Here is a 17,930-nt window from a genome sequence, read left to right on the forward strand (position 1 = left end):
TATTGAATGAAGTCTGAATATATGGAATGGAAGCTGATTTCAATTCTCCAAATCCACCAGTTTCATTGTTGTCATCAAAAAGACACCCTGCTGAATTTGCTGGTTTTGCAAATGACATCAGCTGAAATATATCAATACTTTGTTGAACTTCAAAAGTCTTTTGAAGCAGCTGTTAATACTCAAAATTATATGAATAATGTGGAATGTAGAATGCATCACCTTGAAGATCATAGTTCAATTATTGGAACATTTTTACTGCGTATGAGTAGTAATACTCAACAAAACATTGCTGAGCGCACCTTGTGCATCCAGCTTTACAGAATTTTTTAGTCTCTTACTGAGATGTAAGCTGAAACAACACAACGGACTTCCATTCCATATATTCAAAGTTTCATTCCATATATTCAAAGTTTCATTCCATATATTCAAAGTTCCATTCCATATATTCAGACTTTGTTCAATATATTCAAAGTTCCATTCAATATATTCAAAGTTTCATTCCATATATTCAAAGTTTCATTCAATATATTCAGAGTTTCATTCAATATATTCAAAGTTCCATTCAATATATTCAAAGTTCCATTCCATATATTCAGACTTCGTTCAATATATTCAAAGTTTCATTCCATATATTCAAAGTTTCATTCAATATATTCAAAGTTTAATTAAATATATTCAAAGTTTCATTCAATATATTCAGAGTTTCATTCAATATATTCAAAGTTTCATTCCATATATTCAATGTTTCATTCCATATATTCAAAGTTTCATTCAATATATTCAGACTTCATTCCATATATTAAAATTTTCATTCAATATATTCATTTCCTGAACGGTCCTAAAAGGGTGACAGAAGAGAGAATATAGCTCTCCCAGACCAGACTCCTCTACACGTTTTCTTGTTTCTCTCCCTGCCATTATAAGAAGCATTTAGGAATATAAAGACTATTTTAATTATCTGTTAATACAGTTTTAAATTAATATTGATTTTTTTTCTATCTATCTATCTATCTATCTATCTATCTATCTGTCTGTCTGTCTGTCTGTCTGTCTGTCTGTCTGTCTGTCTATAAAATGATAGCAGCCTGCACTGTGGGGTAGGTTAGGCTACTGAAATCTTCACTAAAAAAATGTTGTTTCTATTTTCTTCAAATAATTAGCCTATGAAATAGTAGGCTACTTTGTGCTTTTCCTATGGAGTAGCAAAGGGTAGGCTAGCCTACTTGCTTTTTAATCAATTTTAAATCCCATGTAGGCCCTAAACATATAGCCTATTGCCTAGCCTAAATAAACTAAGATAGTAGGACCTATTCATATTATTCGTCCTCCTTTCTTGATGGACTAGGTTGTAGTTTACAGTTGAGATAAATAAGGGCAATTATGCTTCCAAAAGAGTCTGCAATTGGAAATTAGAAATAGCCTACGGATACACTTCCAATAATGCGCATTACCCCTGCATCTTTTTTGGTTTAACCCCACTTATTCAAGCTCGAGGAAAATACTTTTTCATTGTCTACCATTTAGATGTCAGTGTTTTTTTTTGTTTTTGAGAGCGATTTGTTTGAATTAGCCTATGTAGACGACCTCATATAGCCTATACTATGTATTGAAGTCAGGTTTTTTTTTGTTTATTTTAGGCCTATTTAGCTAGTCTAGCCTATTTAATTTTTTTTCCAATTTCTCGTTTTTTTCAACGAGGCCTGCCGAATTCATCAAGGCAAAATGAGTTTAATTATCACGCAGTTGCGCCAAAACAATGTGGAAGTTCGGTGTGGTTAAAAGAAAAATCGTTAAATTCGTTATGATAATGCTGAATCACTTTGATAAAGCTGTTCTGGGTGTTCTGCCTATTTTAATCACCCTATTTATGATTTTTTTTTTAAATCTGCTTTAAAGTTCGTTCTGATTACAAGCAGGCATTTGAGCTGATTTAATGTTCAAACAGTAGCCTACAACGTTGTGTACGTTTCTGCTCCATAGCAGATTAAATAAAAAATAATTAGTTTTTTTAAATAAAAATAAAATGTGACTTGTTGATAGGGCGATTTAACGCTGTTATAATAAATAGTTGAAATTTTCTTAAAATTAGGCATGATAACTTACGCCCCTTTTAGTGTCACATAAAATCACAAATAGCCTAAAATGTGTTGAGTTTGAGGTAGGATACCTATGTTATATGTCGACAAAGAAAAATTGTAGACAAAATAAAGAATAGGCTATTAGGCTATAGACTATAGACTATATATTTTATTGGACTACTATAAAATAAATAAGTTGATATAGCCTATATACCATAAAATAGCCTGATTATCAATTCTAACCTCGCAGACAAATAAGGCTTTGTTTTTCCCTTAATCACTTCAAAGCAGGAAAAAAAAACGCAATTAGGCTAGGTCTCCTCATGTGATGGCACAATTCATCAAATCATAAAAAATGAAGGCTTCGATCTTAATTCGCCTACATGTCGGTTATAAAGAAACATGATTTGATCCCGGACCAGCTCCCCATGGCCTCCATAAATGAATTATCTCCTACCACTGATTCTGACGACACGTGACGCTCTGCACCGTCTGCTCATTTCTATTCTTGCTTTAAGTGGTTTTGTTATCAGCCTGCAGGCTGACTGACGACCCTCCTCCACAAAGCATCAATTCAAATAAAAAATAGTATACTCTTCTTATTCTTCCGTAAGTGTAAAATGTTTTATTTAGATGTTTTATACTGTGCAACAGTAACAATACAATAAGTTGTCCATACAATCGAGCGATACAAATACAGAAAACACAGGAGACATCAAAACATCTGTCATTGAGCATGAAATGGTGTCGATCAGGAGCCCAAGTCATTCCCTTACAACAAAGGGGAATAAGAGAATAACATCATCGCTGATTAAATATGTGTTTGGTTCCTATTTACACATGGAGCATAAGCAATATGATTCCATTGCAGCTATAAGAAACTGTTTTGTGTAGTCAGTAAAAGGCAATTAAATGTTGTTGTTTTTTTTTTCGTGGAGCCAGTGCTGTTCACACTTCGCCAGAAACAACTACAAAACCCTGTGGGGCAACACGCAGAATCCTCTTTCATTAGCCTAAAGGAAAAAAAAGTGTCTTCATGAGCATGCATGTTTAAACTGACGGTTTCAAAATGTCCCAACACATCATGATCATGATAAACGCGTTTCATTTGAAAAAAAAGGCAAAGAAAATATAAGTCTATCTTCAGTCACTTCAGTAAAATAAAGACGTAGCTTTTAAAGGCGATACATTTTGTCCATCTTACCCACTTTCTTTTTTTTTTTTTTTCAACAACATCAAAGTCCGCTTTCATGTGATTAAAAAATCCCACGTCCAACATCCTCATTCCTTTAATTTGAAATGTCTCTGATTCCACTACGGTCAGACTTACATGTGATGTCATAATATTCAGAACAATGAAGAAAATAGAGAGAACATTGTCTACACGATGGAACTAGGTTGGCATGGAAACGGTATTAGCTGAGCGGGGGGGGGGGGGGGGGGGGGGGTTGGGGGTCTGGCGTTGGCTGGTCTGTTTCGGACCGGAGCCCCGCGTCATCCGGAGGAGGTTGCGGAGCCGTTCAGAGAGACCTTCCGCTGCTTGTTGACGCCGCTGCTGCCGCCGCTGCTGCCGAACTGAGTGAAGGGCCGGCTGGGGGTCGGAGGGGCAGCAGCTGGGGTCCCGTTGACGTTGCTTGGGCCGTGGGGGAGCTGAGGGTGAGGGGACTGCGCAGGCGTGCCGGGGCTCGGCATCGACGAGGAGGTGGACGGAGCCCCCGCGGGACTCCCGGCTTTGTCGCTGGCAGAATCGCTCTCGGGACCGGATCTACTCGCGCTGTTTTGGCCTTCCTGCTGCGCATGGCTCACTTTCATCTTTTTGCAGTTGGGTCGGACTCTGTACTTCAGCGGCAAAGGACCGTTCTGTGGAGAGAATAAAAAGAACATTTAACAAAGACCCAAACTAATAATAATAATAAAACAACAAGCTTCTCCCATTACAACACCGTTTACTCGAAAACATCACATCTGTCCGTACAAGAGAGAGTGCATCTAGGTCAGCTTTTCAAAATAAAATGACAGCTGAAAAGTTGAAAACAGCCGATCATTTTCTTCAGAACAGTACCCTAAACGAGCTCATTTTTATAGTGAGTGTAGGCAATTAAACAGGTTACACATGTGTTGCTCTTTGCTGACCCCTCAATGTTGGACAACAAGCCAATGAAGAATTTTAAAGGCCTAGCCCTATAAAAAGCCTGTTATTTATCTGTCAATAAATAAATAAAAAATGCTGCTCCTGCCAACACAGTCTAATATTTTATGTTTTTTTTATAATTTATTTTTGTTTGCTTTATAAAATAACTTCATAAATAATTTGCAGTGGTTAGCCTAAATATTGTTTTGAGCAGTTTGGCTCAAATTCAATCTTAAACATGTGTTTTAGTAAAGTAACATTTAACTGATTTCAAGATTTGGATTAATGCTGGCTTTCTATTTATTATTTCGATGGTATTTAACTCTTGTTTTTATCAATTAACCATAAAGCGTTTAAATGTTTACCTCTGCATAAAGGACATGATGTAAGCAGAATATATTTGAAAATGTTGATTAGTATAATGTAAGATATTTTTATTTATTTGATTCATAATTAGGCAAAATAGTAAAATTAATAAATTAAAAAATATATATATATGGATAAACCAAAAAAAGCCAAGTTTAAGCTGTACAAAAGAGCTCTTACTCTTCTCCAAGTGTAGATATATGCTATATCCATTAACGTGTAGTAATCTTTCAGAGGTTCGTCTTCATACATGACTTCAACCTAGAGTGGGAAAAAAGGCAGATTTGAATTTCAGCTTTACCAAAAATATATCTGTATTTAATTAACATTTAAACAAAGAAATCTCACAATATTCAGAGATTTACACTTTTATGTCCAAGTGGTATAAATGCTGTTTGTATTTGTTCAAGTTAAATAAGTCAGACCTGGTAGGCACTCGGGATGTCCATTTTGCTGCGCAGAAACTTTCTCAGATGCATCACTGTCATGGCTGCTGGACACTGCAGGTACCTCTTGTTAGCCACCTGCACATAGAAATATGTTAGTATCATAGCCTATGTGTTTGTATAGAAGGATATGGTTCCAGAGTGACTGTTGTGTTAATGATAACAGAGTGGTCCACCTTAAAAGCCGACAGAGAAATACTTTAAATGAACAAATGTTTCATGTAACAACAGAGAAGGCAAATTACATTTACATAATAAAATAATAAGGCAGTAAGAGTCTTTTTTATTTCGTTTCAAATAATCTTAACAAGAAAAAAATGTAATAAAATTAACTTGCAATACCTGATCTTTTGACTGTTTGTCTTCCACTGCACCTCCAAGTCTGCAGGGGAAAAAACATTATTAACTGATATATATCTGTGATATGTGATACTTATTTATTCAATGTTTCTTCACCAGATAAGCATGCAATGACAAAAAAAAAAAAAGAAATCAAAAAAGATAACATTGTAAAAATTGAGCATGATATTTTTGCCAAGTTATCGAAACAGCACACTTTCTCCTGCGTTAAATAAAATGGAATAAAACGGTTTACAACGTTTTTTTCCTGATTTTTAAAGTTTGGAATTTCTTATTCAAATGAAGCTTCCTTAAAAAAACAAACACACATAAATGATGTCCAATAATGGTTATTGGGAAATAAGCCAGTTTCAGACCTAAAGACAAAGTGTTCCAGACCAAACTTAATCAAGATTCTACTGATTTGAAGAAGAGACTTTGCAGTAACATGAAGCTGGACAAATAAATGACATTTTTTATATCCAGGACAGAAGAGTTATTGACAGTTTCAGGAACACTCTATCCCCTGTAAGATGTGATCAATAATAAGGCAGCTTCAGTACGACGACAGAAGTTTCCTGGGATGTTATAAATGTAGAATGACAATCATTCTTGCCAATAATAATGGTAGTGCGCCAAGAACAACCATTTCTAGATCCAATTCAATTTTAATAAATAATGCTACATTGACTCTAAGGGAAACCAAAGCAAACCATTACGCCTACCTGCTCTGATCAAAGAACTCAATAGAGAGACTGATGATCTCGTCATCTGTAATTATTCTCTTGTCCTCGTCTGCCACCTCGCCACGATCCTCGTTAGATCCGTTAGAAGCTAGAAAAACAAACAACCAAACAGTCACATTTTTTTTTAATTATTTGTAACATTTTATTTAAATTAAATCTAAATTTATTTTTTTTCAATATCAAAATGGAAAGTGATACCTAAGGCCTTCAACTCACCATCAACAGGATGCTCTGCGTAAAAGTCTCTCCTCCTCTTCATTTCATCTGAGGACATTCAGGAAGAACACAAGAAATGACGGGTCGTACCATTTGATCTAGTTCTTCAGCAATGATTTGACACGGGCTCTGCATGTCAGGATTTGTGGCAAGAAAATCACAACAGTACAGCGGAGTGTAGAGTTTCCTAAGATAATCAGTGTGGTCAATCTCAATCAATCAATATTTATATAGCACCAATTCATAACAAATGTAATCTCAACACCCTTCATAGCAGAGAGTTAGGTATTTTACCTGCTCTTTTGTAGAGTTTTTGTTGTGCTATAGATTTAATTAAAAAAATATATATATATAACGGATCATATCGTCACGGCAAAAATACCAAGTAATACCAAATGGTGATACCAATAGAAAATCTACATTACATTTCATTAGAGCATTCACTACAGCAGTGTAGGCTATATGATATAAAACATGAGAAACGTAAGTGAAGCCAATAACATACTGAATAACTAGAGCAAAGTAGAACTTGACAAAGTGACAGAAAACAACCAACAGCTTGATGTCAGATTAGAAAACTTGTTATATATTTCTAGATATTAAACAAACAAAAACTAAAGAAAACAACAAAAAGTTGACTTGCTCATATCAAAAAGCTTTGTCAGGTAAATTGATTTGATTTGAATAGAACATCATTTCTTCACTTTTGATTTGCAGGACGATGAGTCAGAGTGAAAGTAAAAAGTTCGTTTCACTATTCTTACTTTTGAAGAGGCCTGGGACCAGCTTGTACACGATGTCCTGGAGAGTTTTGTCAGACCTACAAAGAGAGAGAGAGAGGAAGAGAAACTAAAGTCAATTCAGTCAGACACTTACTGTTCAAAATGGAACAACAATTGATTGTAAAGGTTAAAGTGCCCTTTGTCAATTGAATTATGGAGAAGCAGACAGCTGAATAAAGTTGTCTTACATCTCAAACATTTACTCATTTTATTATCTGATTTTCTCAATTGTAGCATATGCAACACATTTTTTTACTCAAGTTTTAACTGGTACTTATTAGGAAAATTCATGTACACATTGTAAGAGGTCTGTGACTGTTCCACTTGAATATTTTTGAACCAATCAGTGGCTCTTCAAGCTGCTCAGAGGGGAAACAAAGTCGCAACCATGAAAGGCAGACAAAACCTTTTAAACTAAGAAGTAGCTGCTTTACTTTACAAATAACAAAAAGTGAGTCAACCCACAAAAGGAAGAGAAAGTCAGACTCTCAAGGACAGATTTGATTCTGTTAAAAGACACTAAAAAAAGATAAATGCAGCGTGGCAAGAGAGTTCAGTAAGCAAAGTTCTCACCTTATGTTGAGGAGAGGCTTGGTTTTATGCACTTGTACATCACAGATGGGACAGTATTTGCTGGTTTCCAGGTAGCGCACGATACACATTTTGCAAACTACACATGAAAGAAAAAAGAGAGGGGAGCTGTCATTATCAGGTGTGAACTTAAAGGATATCCTGTATTTGAAATGGTAGAACGCTAAGGCTGATTATGTGTTTTGTTTTTTAAATCAAGGAGAAGCCATACTTTGCAGCTATTCCACTGTGCTAAACTTAAGACAGTGTCAGAGTGTCACAGAGAGAAGAGTTGACGTGTTCTGTCAGTTTGCTCACATGAGTGAAGACATTCGATGATGGTGGTCGCGTCTATGAAGTATCCTCCGCACAGGACGCACATGAGGTGAGGGTTGAGCTCTGTGATCTTTATCCTGGTCGTCCGATGCATGTTGAAAGAGAAAAGAACAACAGTCCTGCGAGGGGACAAAAAAAAAACACACACACACACACACAAAGAGAGCGAGTCAAAACTCGAGGAGGCATCAGAGGGCTACAGGGTTCAGTTTCACCATTTGCAAAAGATGCTGCTGTTTGTTTGACTGTGTTAAAGCAACATCATGGTTTTATGGTAATCACACAATAAGCAAAAAAAAGGGGGGAAGGAGCTCGGTGGCAGGTTGATAGGCGGTAGCAGCGCAGTGAATAATCGTAAATCAATCACTTCCACTGAGAGCTCGATGGAGTCATGCGTGCCTCCCCGGCGCTTCAACTTACATCTGACATGGATTAACACATGGCGACATCAGAGGAGCAAAAGCAGAGCAAGGTAACCCTCCTCTAACAGGCGGAAATAAAAGACGCACGAAGAAGAAAATATTCTGCAAAAAAAAAAAGGACGGGTTAAGGCGTAATGGGGAGGTTAAATCTATAGCCTATAGTCTACCTTAAAGTGGGGTTCTCTTCATTCTACATCAGTAAATATCAAGACAAAAAGTGGCTGATAAAACAAGTGAATGCAGCATCACAGACATCAGTAATCTTAATTAAAACAAACACCGTTTCATCACATTTATCTCCAGCTGTGAGATCGTGGTGGATGATTATATTCCGTGCGTGGTCGACAGCGCCCCGGGGTGAGTGTCGGTGAACTGGGGGCGATGGGAGACACCCATTCAGCGTCAGGTGTGCCACACAGGCTGTGTGTGTGTGTGTGTGTGGGGGGGGGGGGGGGGGAAACCTGAGCGTTTCTATGGCAACTCCTTTTTGCTTTTTTAGCCCACATGGCTGGCCGCCAGTCACCAGAACAAGGCAGGGTCTCTCTAAACCAAAACAACAACACGGTGAGCTGCCGGTGTGAGAGCGGGGAACGAGGAGGGGACCGGAGGTTTTCTCAGAGCCGCTGGACTGCCAGGCTGCCGACAGCACGGCTGCCATTTTGTGGAGGCAAAAAAAAAAAAAAAAAAGACGGCAGTGTCGGTTCAACGGGCTGCGGGGTTTCCTTTCGAAAAGGGAGGGAGGGGGGGGGGGGCGAATAAAAAAACCAGCGTCAAAACGCGGTTTACACGAGCTTCCCACGGTCACGGGGCACGGAGAGGAGAGGGCTGTGTGTCCTTTTCGGAGAATAATCTCCGCGTCGCTTTGCGCCGTGTTGTTCACGGTGTGTGTGTGTGTGTGTGTGTGTGTGTGTGTGTGCGATAAGCAGCAGTGTGCAGCAGGAACACGGGCAAACAGACACTGTACTGAAGTTACAGCACACACCGGATCTTTCTTATTTATTATGCGCCGACATGTCGTCCCTTTATTTATCGTCAGCGCTGCAACACTTTCGAGCTTTCGGTCGTTTTACTTAACGAACCCATGTTTTAACAAACCACTTCAGGCTCAAACGATAGAACTCCACCATCCAGTGCCAAAGTGTCACTATCTGCCATTATAGCCAAGCCCTTATTTTATAAGACAAATAGTTATGGCGGAAAAACACAATCCGTGGCAGGCGGTGCGCAGCTTTTCATAACGCTATAATGACGCTGCAGTGCGCCCTTTAGGCTATTTGAACAAATTAAAACCGAACGTCATATCAAGACTTGACGTGGAGACCCTGCTGAGTGACAGCCAACCTGTCCAGCTCTGATCCATAAACTGTGAGGCTCCGGCACCGCGCCCGAGTCCCCGGCTGCCTTCAAAGCCTTATTCAACCTGTCTTGGCCGATTTTTTTTTTTTTTTTTTTTTTAAACAATTCACCCTCGAAGAAGTTTCGACAGCAACTCAGCGCAAAGGATGCCGGATAATACTGAATAATGTCCAGAAGAGCCTTTAAGCCTTTTGGAGAGGAGTTGGACCACCACCCCCCCCCCCCCCTAACCCTAACCCTAACCCTGTGGGACAGTATCAGTCTACTTTGCAGAACTTCCGAATCCATCAGAAATCCAAACATGTTCATTCATAGAAGTCAGGACAGCTGCTGACGAGCTGAACTACCAACCAACAAACGCTCAAGACCAAAGTCTGCTTCCATGATACAATTACTTATTTAGAAAAACAGACTCGACATAAAGGCGTAATATTCAGCACAAAGGACACAATCATAATAGCCTCGGCCATGCAGCAAGGTTTCTTTTTCTTTTTTTTTAAGCCTTGTTAATAAATAAATAAATAAATATTTTATTCTGGCACCACATCAGCACAAATGGAGAGTTTTTTTCCTCCGCATTCAAGTCATGCTAAACTCGCGTATTCCCAAAGAGAGCAGTTCCTCTTGTAAAGGTTACCCTGCACGTAAATCAACAGCCGCTGGAAATAAGCCAATTAAAGCCGGCTATGGGAAAACCCAGGACCCCGTCGGCCTGTTTAACGTTGTCAGACAATTCACCAACTCCTCAAAATAAATTGAGCTTGAGCAACAGACTAAAACTTATTTAGGCCACGTCAGTTCACAGACAGGGACAGCTTACATGTGTTGTTAAATTGCGCGCCGCACACCAAAGCACATGTCAGGCTTTACGCATATAATAACACAATCCTGTGAGCTGAGGGAAAAATATGAAGCCAATGAGCGCAGACATGGACCACAACAACATTCACCAGTGAAATGATAAATTTTCTCCCCCAGGAGGCAGAAAGCCTGGATCATAGCAGTCTGCCTGTCCTGGGTCAAGAGAAACAGAATGCGTTCAGCAGAATGGAGGCGAAAATATGGACAACCATAATAAACTTAAATGTCAAGTAAACAGCCTTTGCCAGCCACATCAAGTGAAACGCTCGCTGCTTTGGCTGCTGGTGAGACATAACCTGCCCCTTTTGTATCCTGGCCGACGTGTCGCCACAATATACTATATATATTTTTTTAAATGTCCTAAAACACGCACTTCCTCCTTATTTCTGATAATCACACCACGAGATAAACATTCACAGTGCGTAACTACCGATGAGCCAGTGTTAACCAAGCAGCCGTCATCAAACATTTATGCACAGTTGAAATGGTTTGCCTCCATGTCACGTTTATGGGAGGGCATCCAAGTTAAGTTAATAAATCCAACATTTCATTAGTTACACCCCAAACTAACACAACACCGTGTCCACAACACCCCAAACAACCAGACTCTATAAAATGAAGACGCTGGGTTGAAATATGGACACAGGAGGAGCGTTTGGAGCACTTGCTGCTGTTAACATCTCAGCCAACACAGCCCGGTTCACCCGAGATCTCCCACTTCACATAAATCCAAAGCATTCAAGGCGAAACCAAACCGGGATCAACTTATACGGACAGATTCCCAAACACTAGACAATGCAACTGTGGGTCTTGGTGGGTCGTAATTCTCGTTTGTGCTCGAGCAGGGAACATCTTTTACTCCAAAAAAAAAGTGGTGCGCAGACACACACACACAGAGCTCCACGTCGGTGATCGCTGCAGCCACCGTTGAAAGCTCCTCATCCACCGCTGGATCGGTGCGGAGAAAAACACAAAAGCACCGACCCTAAACCCCTCCTCCTGCCCTCGCCAGTTAGACACGATATCTCGGAAGGCTTACCTGGATGCTCGGCTGGGAAACGGTGGGTCTCGCGGCGAACAGACAATGAAAGTTGGGAGGCGATCAGCAGAAAATGAATAGGAGCTGAGCCGCCATCTTGAAGCAGGCTGCAGACGCTGTCAGTGGCGGAGAGCGCACGGCGGACCGGAGCGCATTTCAGATGTGCGAATAAAACTCCGCGTTTTCCCCGCCGCGCACTCGCTCCGCGCGTATCCGATCCGAGGCTCGAACGCAGCCGAATCCTCCGGCTGAAGCTCGCGTAATCTCCCGCTTCGGCGCCGATAACTTTGCCTCCAAAATATCCGCTTCACCACCAGCAAAATGCAGCAGTGTGTGTGTGCTCAGTGGAAACTGACACCGTCCCCAAAATGGCTTGTAGTTCGACCGCCCCGCTTTGGTCACGTGGTGTCTGTGCTTAAGGGTGCCTTGGATTTACTGTCGGTGTAATGCTGTTTGTCTTAATCTAGCACGCATGATGTGAAAATAACACACGGAACACACATGTAGGCTACGTGTGAATAGACTTACAAGCACCGATTGTCATTAACAAATTAGTCGTTTTTGATTCAGTGGAGCTGAAGTGGCATCAGGCGGCTGCTTAAGGGGGCACAGAAAATACTGTCGGTAGATTCTGGTCTGAGTAGCCTAATGTATGACGCAGGAATTAAATAACACTAAATATCGTGCAGTTTGATCCACTTTTTACAGCAAAAACGCACAATGCGTTCACTTCGATTTTAGGCTGTTCTCACGCTCAGATGGCACGAGATGATAAGTTGCGTGTACAGAAAGTAGGCTACTGATGGTCTGCCCTCGTCTCTCTGCCGTTTAAAAATAACTGCAGCACACGCACTCGCACACGTTCATGCCATCAGAAAGCTTCAATCCACTCAGTAGAACCTCAGTAACACCATGCAGGCAGATACCTTATTAATCTCTGTTCCACGCTGCTTTCAAAAAAATAAAAAATACATTAAAAAAAAGACCCACGCACTTGGTTAAAATCCGTCCATGTGACAAATGGCTCTGGTGTCAAACCTTTGTCACAGGCTGTGCTGACATCTGCAAGAAATGCGCCGCAACTTGGACTTGATGAATCGGAGCCTTTATCCCTCGTGCAGCCAGCGCGGCACAGAAACGAAGGCACCTCGGATGTTTGTGGAATCTGAGCCGCCGTGGAGCTTTGAACTCTCTCATGAGACGCAGGAAAAAGTCTGCAAGGGGACCACAACTCTTAAAAAAGAAAATGTGTGTAAAAGGTGTATATGTGTTTCGGTAATCATCTATAAATAGATCCCATCAGCATGCACAAAAAGCTGCAGCTGCGCCTCTTAGGAAACAAAATACACCGCTGTTCTTATTCAGGCTGGTTAACAACACACTACACTACACTGACCCAATATTCAAACTTAACTTACATTATATCAGTGTTACATCAAAAAGTGTATTTGTTAATAAAAATATATATATTTCCCCGCATCATAAAAACATAACTTATGTCTGCATCAGTGGAAACAGGGTGTTTATTTAAAGCACACGGTGGGTTTTAATTTCTCTTTTATTGAAACACAAGTTGGAAATGATCGGTGTCACTTATGTATACATGGCACGTCAACGTGAGGTACAAAAGGCGCTATAGAGAGAGGGACGCACGACGACACGGAGAGCTGCTGTAGTTCAGTTCAGCTTTTGGTGCAGAAAAGGTGAGGAAACAGGACACCGGCATCACATCTGACTGGCTTTCTCCACACTCTTGGCAGCGTCTTTGAGTTTCCCCACCAAATCCTGCGAACAATTGATCATTGTCAATACAACAACATGACCTAAAATAACATAAAAATGTGTTTTGAAAAATACAATGAGGTGATGAGTGGGTTATATAAGAGTAACCAACGTTTAAACCAAATGTTCAGTTCAGGTTTTTGTTTTTTTTATAAAGTCTGACTTGTTGCTGAATTAAATTAGCCTAAACTTTACGTAATAAAATCATATTCATATTAAATCATAACATCATAATATTTCAGTGGATATTAATGTATCCCACTTTATTAAAACACATTAGTCTCACACTGAAACGTCCACACCTTATAAAAGATTTATGGATAAAGCATCATGTCCTCTTTTAGGTCAACTGAATGCATCATCGTCAGTGCACGCTATCATTTTCAGTAGATTCATTTTATTACAACCGAGGGTTTTCTGCTGCAGTGAAAAGCCATTTCAGAAGCTTGTTTCATAGGATGGAACTCGCAGATTAAAGGAGACAATTTATCGAATACATTTTGTTTGGAATTTCCCTGTTTGATGAGGGGCAAACTGACAGTACAGCAAGTTGACACACAAGTGAGGATGAACTCCTCCAGACCTGTAGCTGCTCCATCGTGCAGGTGAAGTCGATATCTTCCGTGGACCCGTTGTTCTGATAAAAACAAAAAGAACACAACGATGACAGAAATGAACACGTGCAGATAAAAAAAATAAAAATTAAAAAAAAAAAAGCATGGAAGTGGACGCGTGAAAAAAGTCTTACCTCAGTGTTGAGTGAAATCGAGTAAAAAGGCTCGTTGACCTTATCGACCTGTGCGTTCTGTCGCGGAGGGAAAACACATATTCGTTGGACAGGTACTAGTGCCACAAAGAGACAATGTGTGCTTCTAAAAAGAGTGTCGCGTTAGTTACCTTCATGTGATACTGCAGACTCCATGACGCGTCGGTTATGTGAGGTGGACACCTTCCTATGCTGGAAGAGGACGAGAGAAGAGACAGTGTTGCTGCACAGATGATACAGTCAGCAGGGTGAGGTTATAAGCCAACATGCAGGCAAAGGGGGACCAAAGCCATGAAGGAAAAAAAAAAGACGGAGTTCAGAGAAGTAGCTCATAATGATCTCCTTTAAACAGTTTTTTTTTAACCTTTAAAACATCTGCGTTACGAGGTCATTTAGCCTCACGTATCCAACAAAGTTTTGGGCATCTCGGTCTTTGGCTCTGATTGACTGTGTTTCATATGAAAATGAACATTTGTTTCAAGGCGGCGTGGCTTTTTTTTAAAAAAAGGGTTTATTTATGACGCGTCATAAAGGAGCATTTACATTGCAATTCATCACACTCCCCTGACCCTTTCACGTCCGAAGACCCTGTGACCTCCTCATTAGTCAGAGCAACAAAAACACGCTTGCTACGTGCTTGATTTTCCTCATTATGTTCCCACTCAGATGAGTTTAAACTGGTTGATCTAGGATAGTCACTTTTTATTGATCCTTGCGATGTTTCCCCACATCCATTAGCCTACCAGTGATTTACGATTAGAAAAATGAGATCATAGAAAAAAATAAAAAATGGAGATTCGCTTTCATTCAACGTAATCTGAGCAATGAACTTTATACATAAATTCACAATTTTAAGGAAGTATTGTTCACGATAGTTACACGTTAAGGACATTATTAGATAGAGTAAAAAATATCTAATTTAAAATCATGACGTCACCTCACTCTTACCTTGCTAACAGGCGCTCCAGCTCGTTTTTATGTTTCTGTGAAACACAACAAACAGATATGAGTTCATGTGGAAAATTCCCAATTCAACTTTTTTTTTTTTTTGTTGTTGTATGCAACATTGTCACTGTCACCTGAAACGTGCTGTAGAAAGTTTCTATTCTGTCTGCACTGAATGTGAGTTCTTCCAGACACGAGCTGCAAGAACAAAACGACACTTCAATAAGCAGCTTTATTTACATTTTTTTAAAAGAGTCAGCCAGTTATATTTCTGGACCTGTTTACACTGGCACTTTAATTACACCATGCACTTTATACTTTCTAAAAAAAAAAGAGATTTATAGGGAAACAAAATGTTAGTACTTTAGTTCCATTTAGCTGGAACGCTGAAGTCTATATTGTGGGACATGAGCATTAAAATGTTTTTTATAACAGTGGGGTTTTTTAAGGGAGTGAAAAAAGAAAACAAAAAGAAAACTGTCAGTGAGGTTTTGTCAAAGTGTGTGCTGCGATGTTCACTCAGATTCTTGCACTGCACACCCACAGTGCTTGAAAGTGTCTTTATCCTGAACATGCACCAGACTGACATTGATCAGATTAACACATACACTCCTGTTGTAATTATCATTTTAAAAACACAAAGATCATGACAAAAAAAAGGGTAATACATAAAGGCAATATGGAACATTTGTTATAAACTTTATTGTCACGATGACGCTACATAGAGCCTTTCCAATAAAGATTGTAAAATGTAGCAACATACAGATTTTATAGATTCCTCTGCACTTTCAAAAAAGTGTTTTATATTTAATCCCACGCCAATTTAAAACAAGCAGAACCATTGTTTATCTATGCAGACGGGACATCCAAAGTTATGGGACATAAAGACTTGCACACTTTCAGAGCACAACACCATAACTAATTAACATATTCAAATAATAACTTTATCATCTAATGTATCATATTGCTTTGCAGTAGCCTAAACTGTAAACTGTAGACTACACCGTGAAACATATTTTTGCAGTTTAGTGGTTACCAATGGTTTACAAGAAATTGGGCAATATTTGAAATGCCTAAATTTTTGTTGCTTAATTCCTGAATGGCTTTTATTGATATGTCACATTCTCACGTGTGAAATTGTAAGATAGCCTACATGTTGATTTGGAGCCCCCTGTAACAACGGTGTGATGTGTCCACAGCTTGCATTATCCAAACACTTCATTCATTCGCCTATGATTCTGTTGAGCAAACATAAACCGTCTTGTTCCTGATGTCTCCTACCTTATCGTCGACTTGTCTGCGTTTTGTTTGACCGCCTCCAGTATGAAGGTGGTCGCCGCAGTGTGAGTTTGTTTCAACAGGATCTGATCGATGTGCTTCAGCTCGGGCAGATCTGAAACCACACAAACATGATGAGGAGGACGCGGCTCTGCACTTTGAGAATGTAGCTTTTTTTTTTTTTAGATAGGGAGAACAGGCTGGAAGAGAATTGCGATCCATACTGTTGCTCTATAGATTGACGTGCAGAATGGAAATCAATCATGATTTGCATGTGAATGGACCCCTCAGCTGCATCAGCCGGGGGTCCTTTGTTTGTTTGCATTGTGAACATTTCACTTTCTTAAATAATTCGACCATTAAAAAAAAAAAAAAACCTAGACTGCTGCAGAAGTTGGACAACACCACGGTGTGTGACGTCACGCTAGGCAACCACAACAGAGACTAATAAGGTGTTAGTATTGCACGAGGTCCTCTGTCATTCTGTATCATTTATTCTTACTCCTTGAATCCGAAGCCGATCAGGTTTAACGACGCACGGAGCAGTGCTGCGTTCAAAGACCTGCCCGATCACAGCGAACAATCGGATGTGTATCCACAATCAGTTTTGGACGAACGGTGATCGAAATGGTCTAACAAAGTCTTTTTAATGTGCAGAGCAGACTTGATGGCAGTTTAAATGACAAAAGGCATCCGTGTGATTGTGTGACTGCTGCTGAATGTTAAAGCAGCTGCAGCAGCAGCAGCAGAGGAAGCTAAGCTCGCTTTAGCCCAGCTGACGTTCGGCTGAACCACTTTGCGTCATTACAGATCTTAATGTAAACACGGGGGTGGGGGGGGGACCGGTTTAGAGCGACCCGTAGCATGCATCGGCGCCGTACAAATTCGCAAACACCAACGGAGCTGTTGTACACATCCACACGGAGAGAACCCGGAAACAGCATCGGAGACAAAAGCAGCAGCAGCGGGAGGAGGAGGAGGAGGAGAGGCAGCAGCTCACCGAGGACTGCCGGGTCCGCGTGAGAGGACAGCAGGCTCCGGAAAGACACCTCGGCCAAAACCTGGAAGCTGCTCTGCTCGAAGGAAGAGGGGTCGGCTAGAGACTGTAGCCCCCTCTGCACGGACTCAGACAACTCCATTTTGCAAACAGTGTGACCCGCGACCACGTGACGGATCAGCTGACGCAGCGTGTGGAGGCAGCAGAGAGCCGAGCGGAGGAGCTGGAAATGTTGAGGAAACACAGAGGGTGGGCATCAAGATGTTTGAGGGGATTGCTCATTTGCTCATCACAGCATTTAGGATAGCAGGACCCTCCACACAAACATATTGCAACAGAAACCTCTCTCTGTGGTTATATCTGCCTACACATTTGAGTAAACACTAACAGACATTCAGATGGGCTGCCTGCAAACACCTGATATCTGCTTTCATAGGCCTATTTAATGTTCTTCTGCCATCCTCGCACGTTAAA

At 40.3% G+C, this 17,930-nt stretch overlaps 1 protein-coding gene across 1 annotated transcript; it reads right to left on the reverse strand.

Annotated features, from left to right (window-relative positions):
- Window positions 1–2,688: 2,688 nt before the first annotated feature.
- On the reverse strand, window positions 2,689–17,634 carry bmi1a (bmi1 polycomb ring finger oncogene 1a). The gene is given in 16 exon segments (XM_061065123.1): window positions 2,689–3,938; window positions 4,756–4,836; window positions 5,001–5,099; window positions 5,364–5,403; window positions 6,086–6,194; window positions 6,323–6,370; window positions 7,087–7,142; window positions 7,678–7,774; window positions 7,993–8,129; window positions 13,418–13,473; window positions 14,054–14,107; window positions 14,219–14,275; window positions 14,368–14,428; window positions 15,185–15,379; window positions 16,463–16,574; window positions 17,460–17,634. Coding segments are annotated over 16 exon segments (1,707 nt in total). The 5' UTR covers window positions 17,599–17,634; the 3' UTR covers window positions 2,689–3,572.
- Between the last annotated feature and the right edge of the window lie 296 nt (window positions 17,635–17,930).

The sequence above is a fragment of the Labrus mixtus genome, chromosome 19 (genome assembly GCF_963584025.1).
Source record: "Labrus mixtus chromosome 19, fLabMix1.1, whole genome shotgun sequence".
NCBI lineage: Eukaryota > Metazoa > Chordata > Actinopteri > Labriformes > Labridae > Labrus > Labrus mixtus.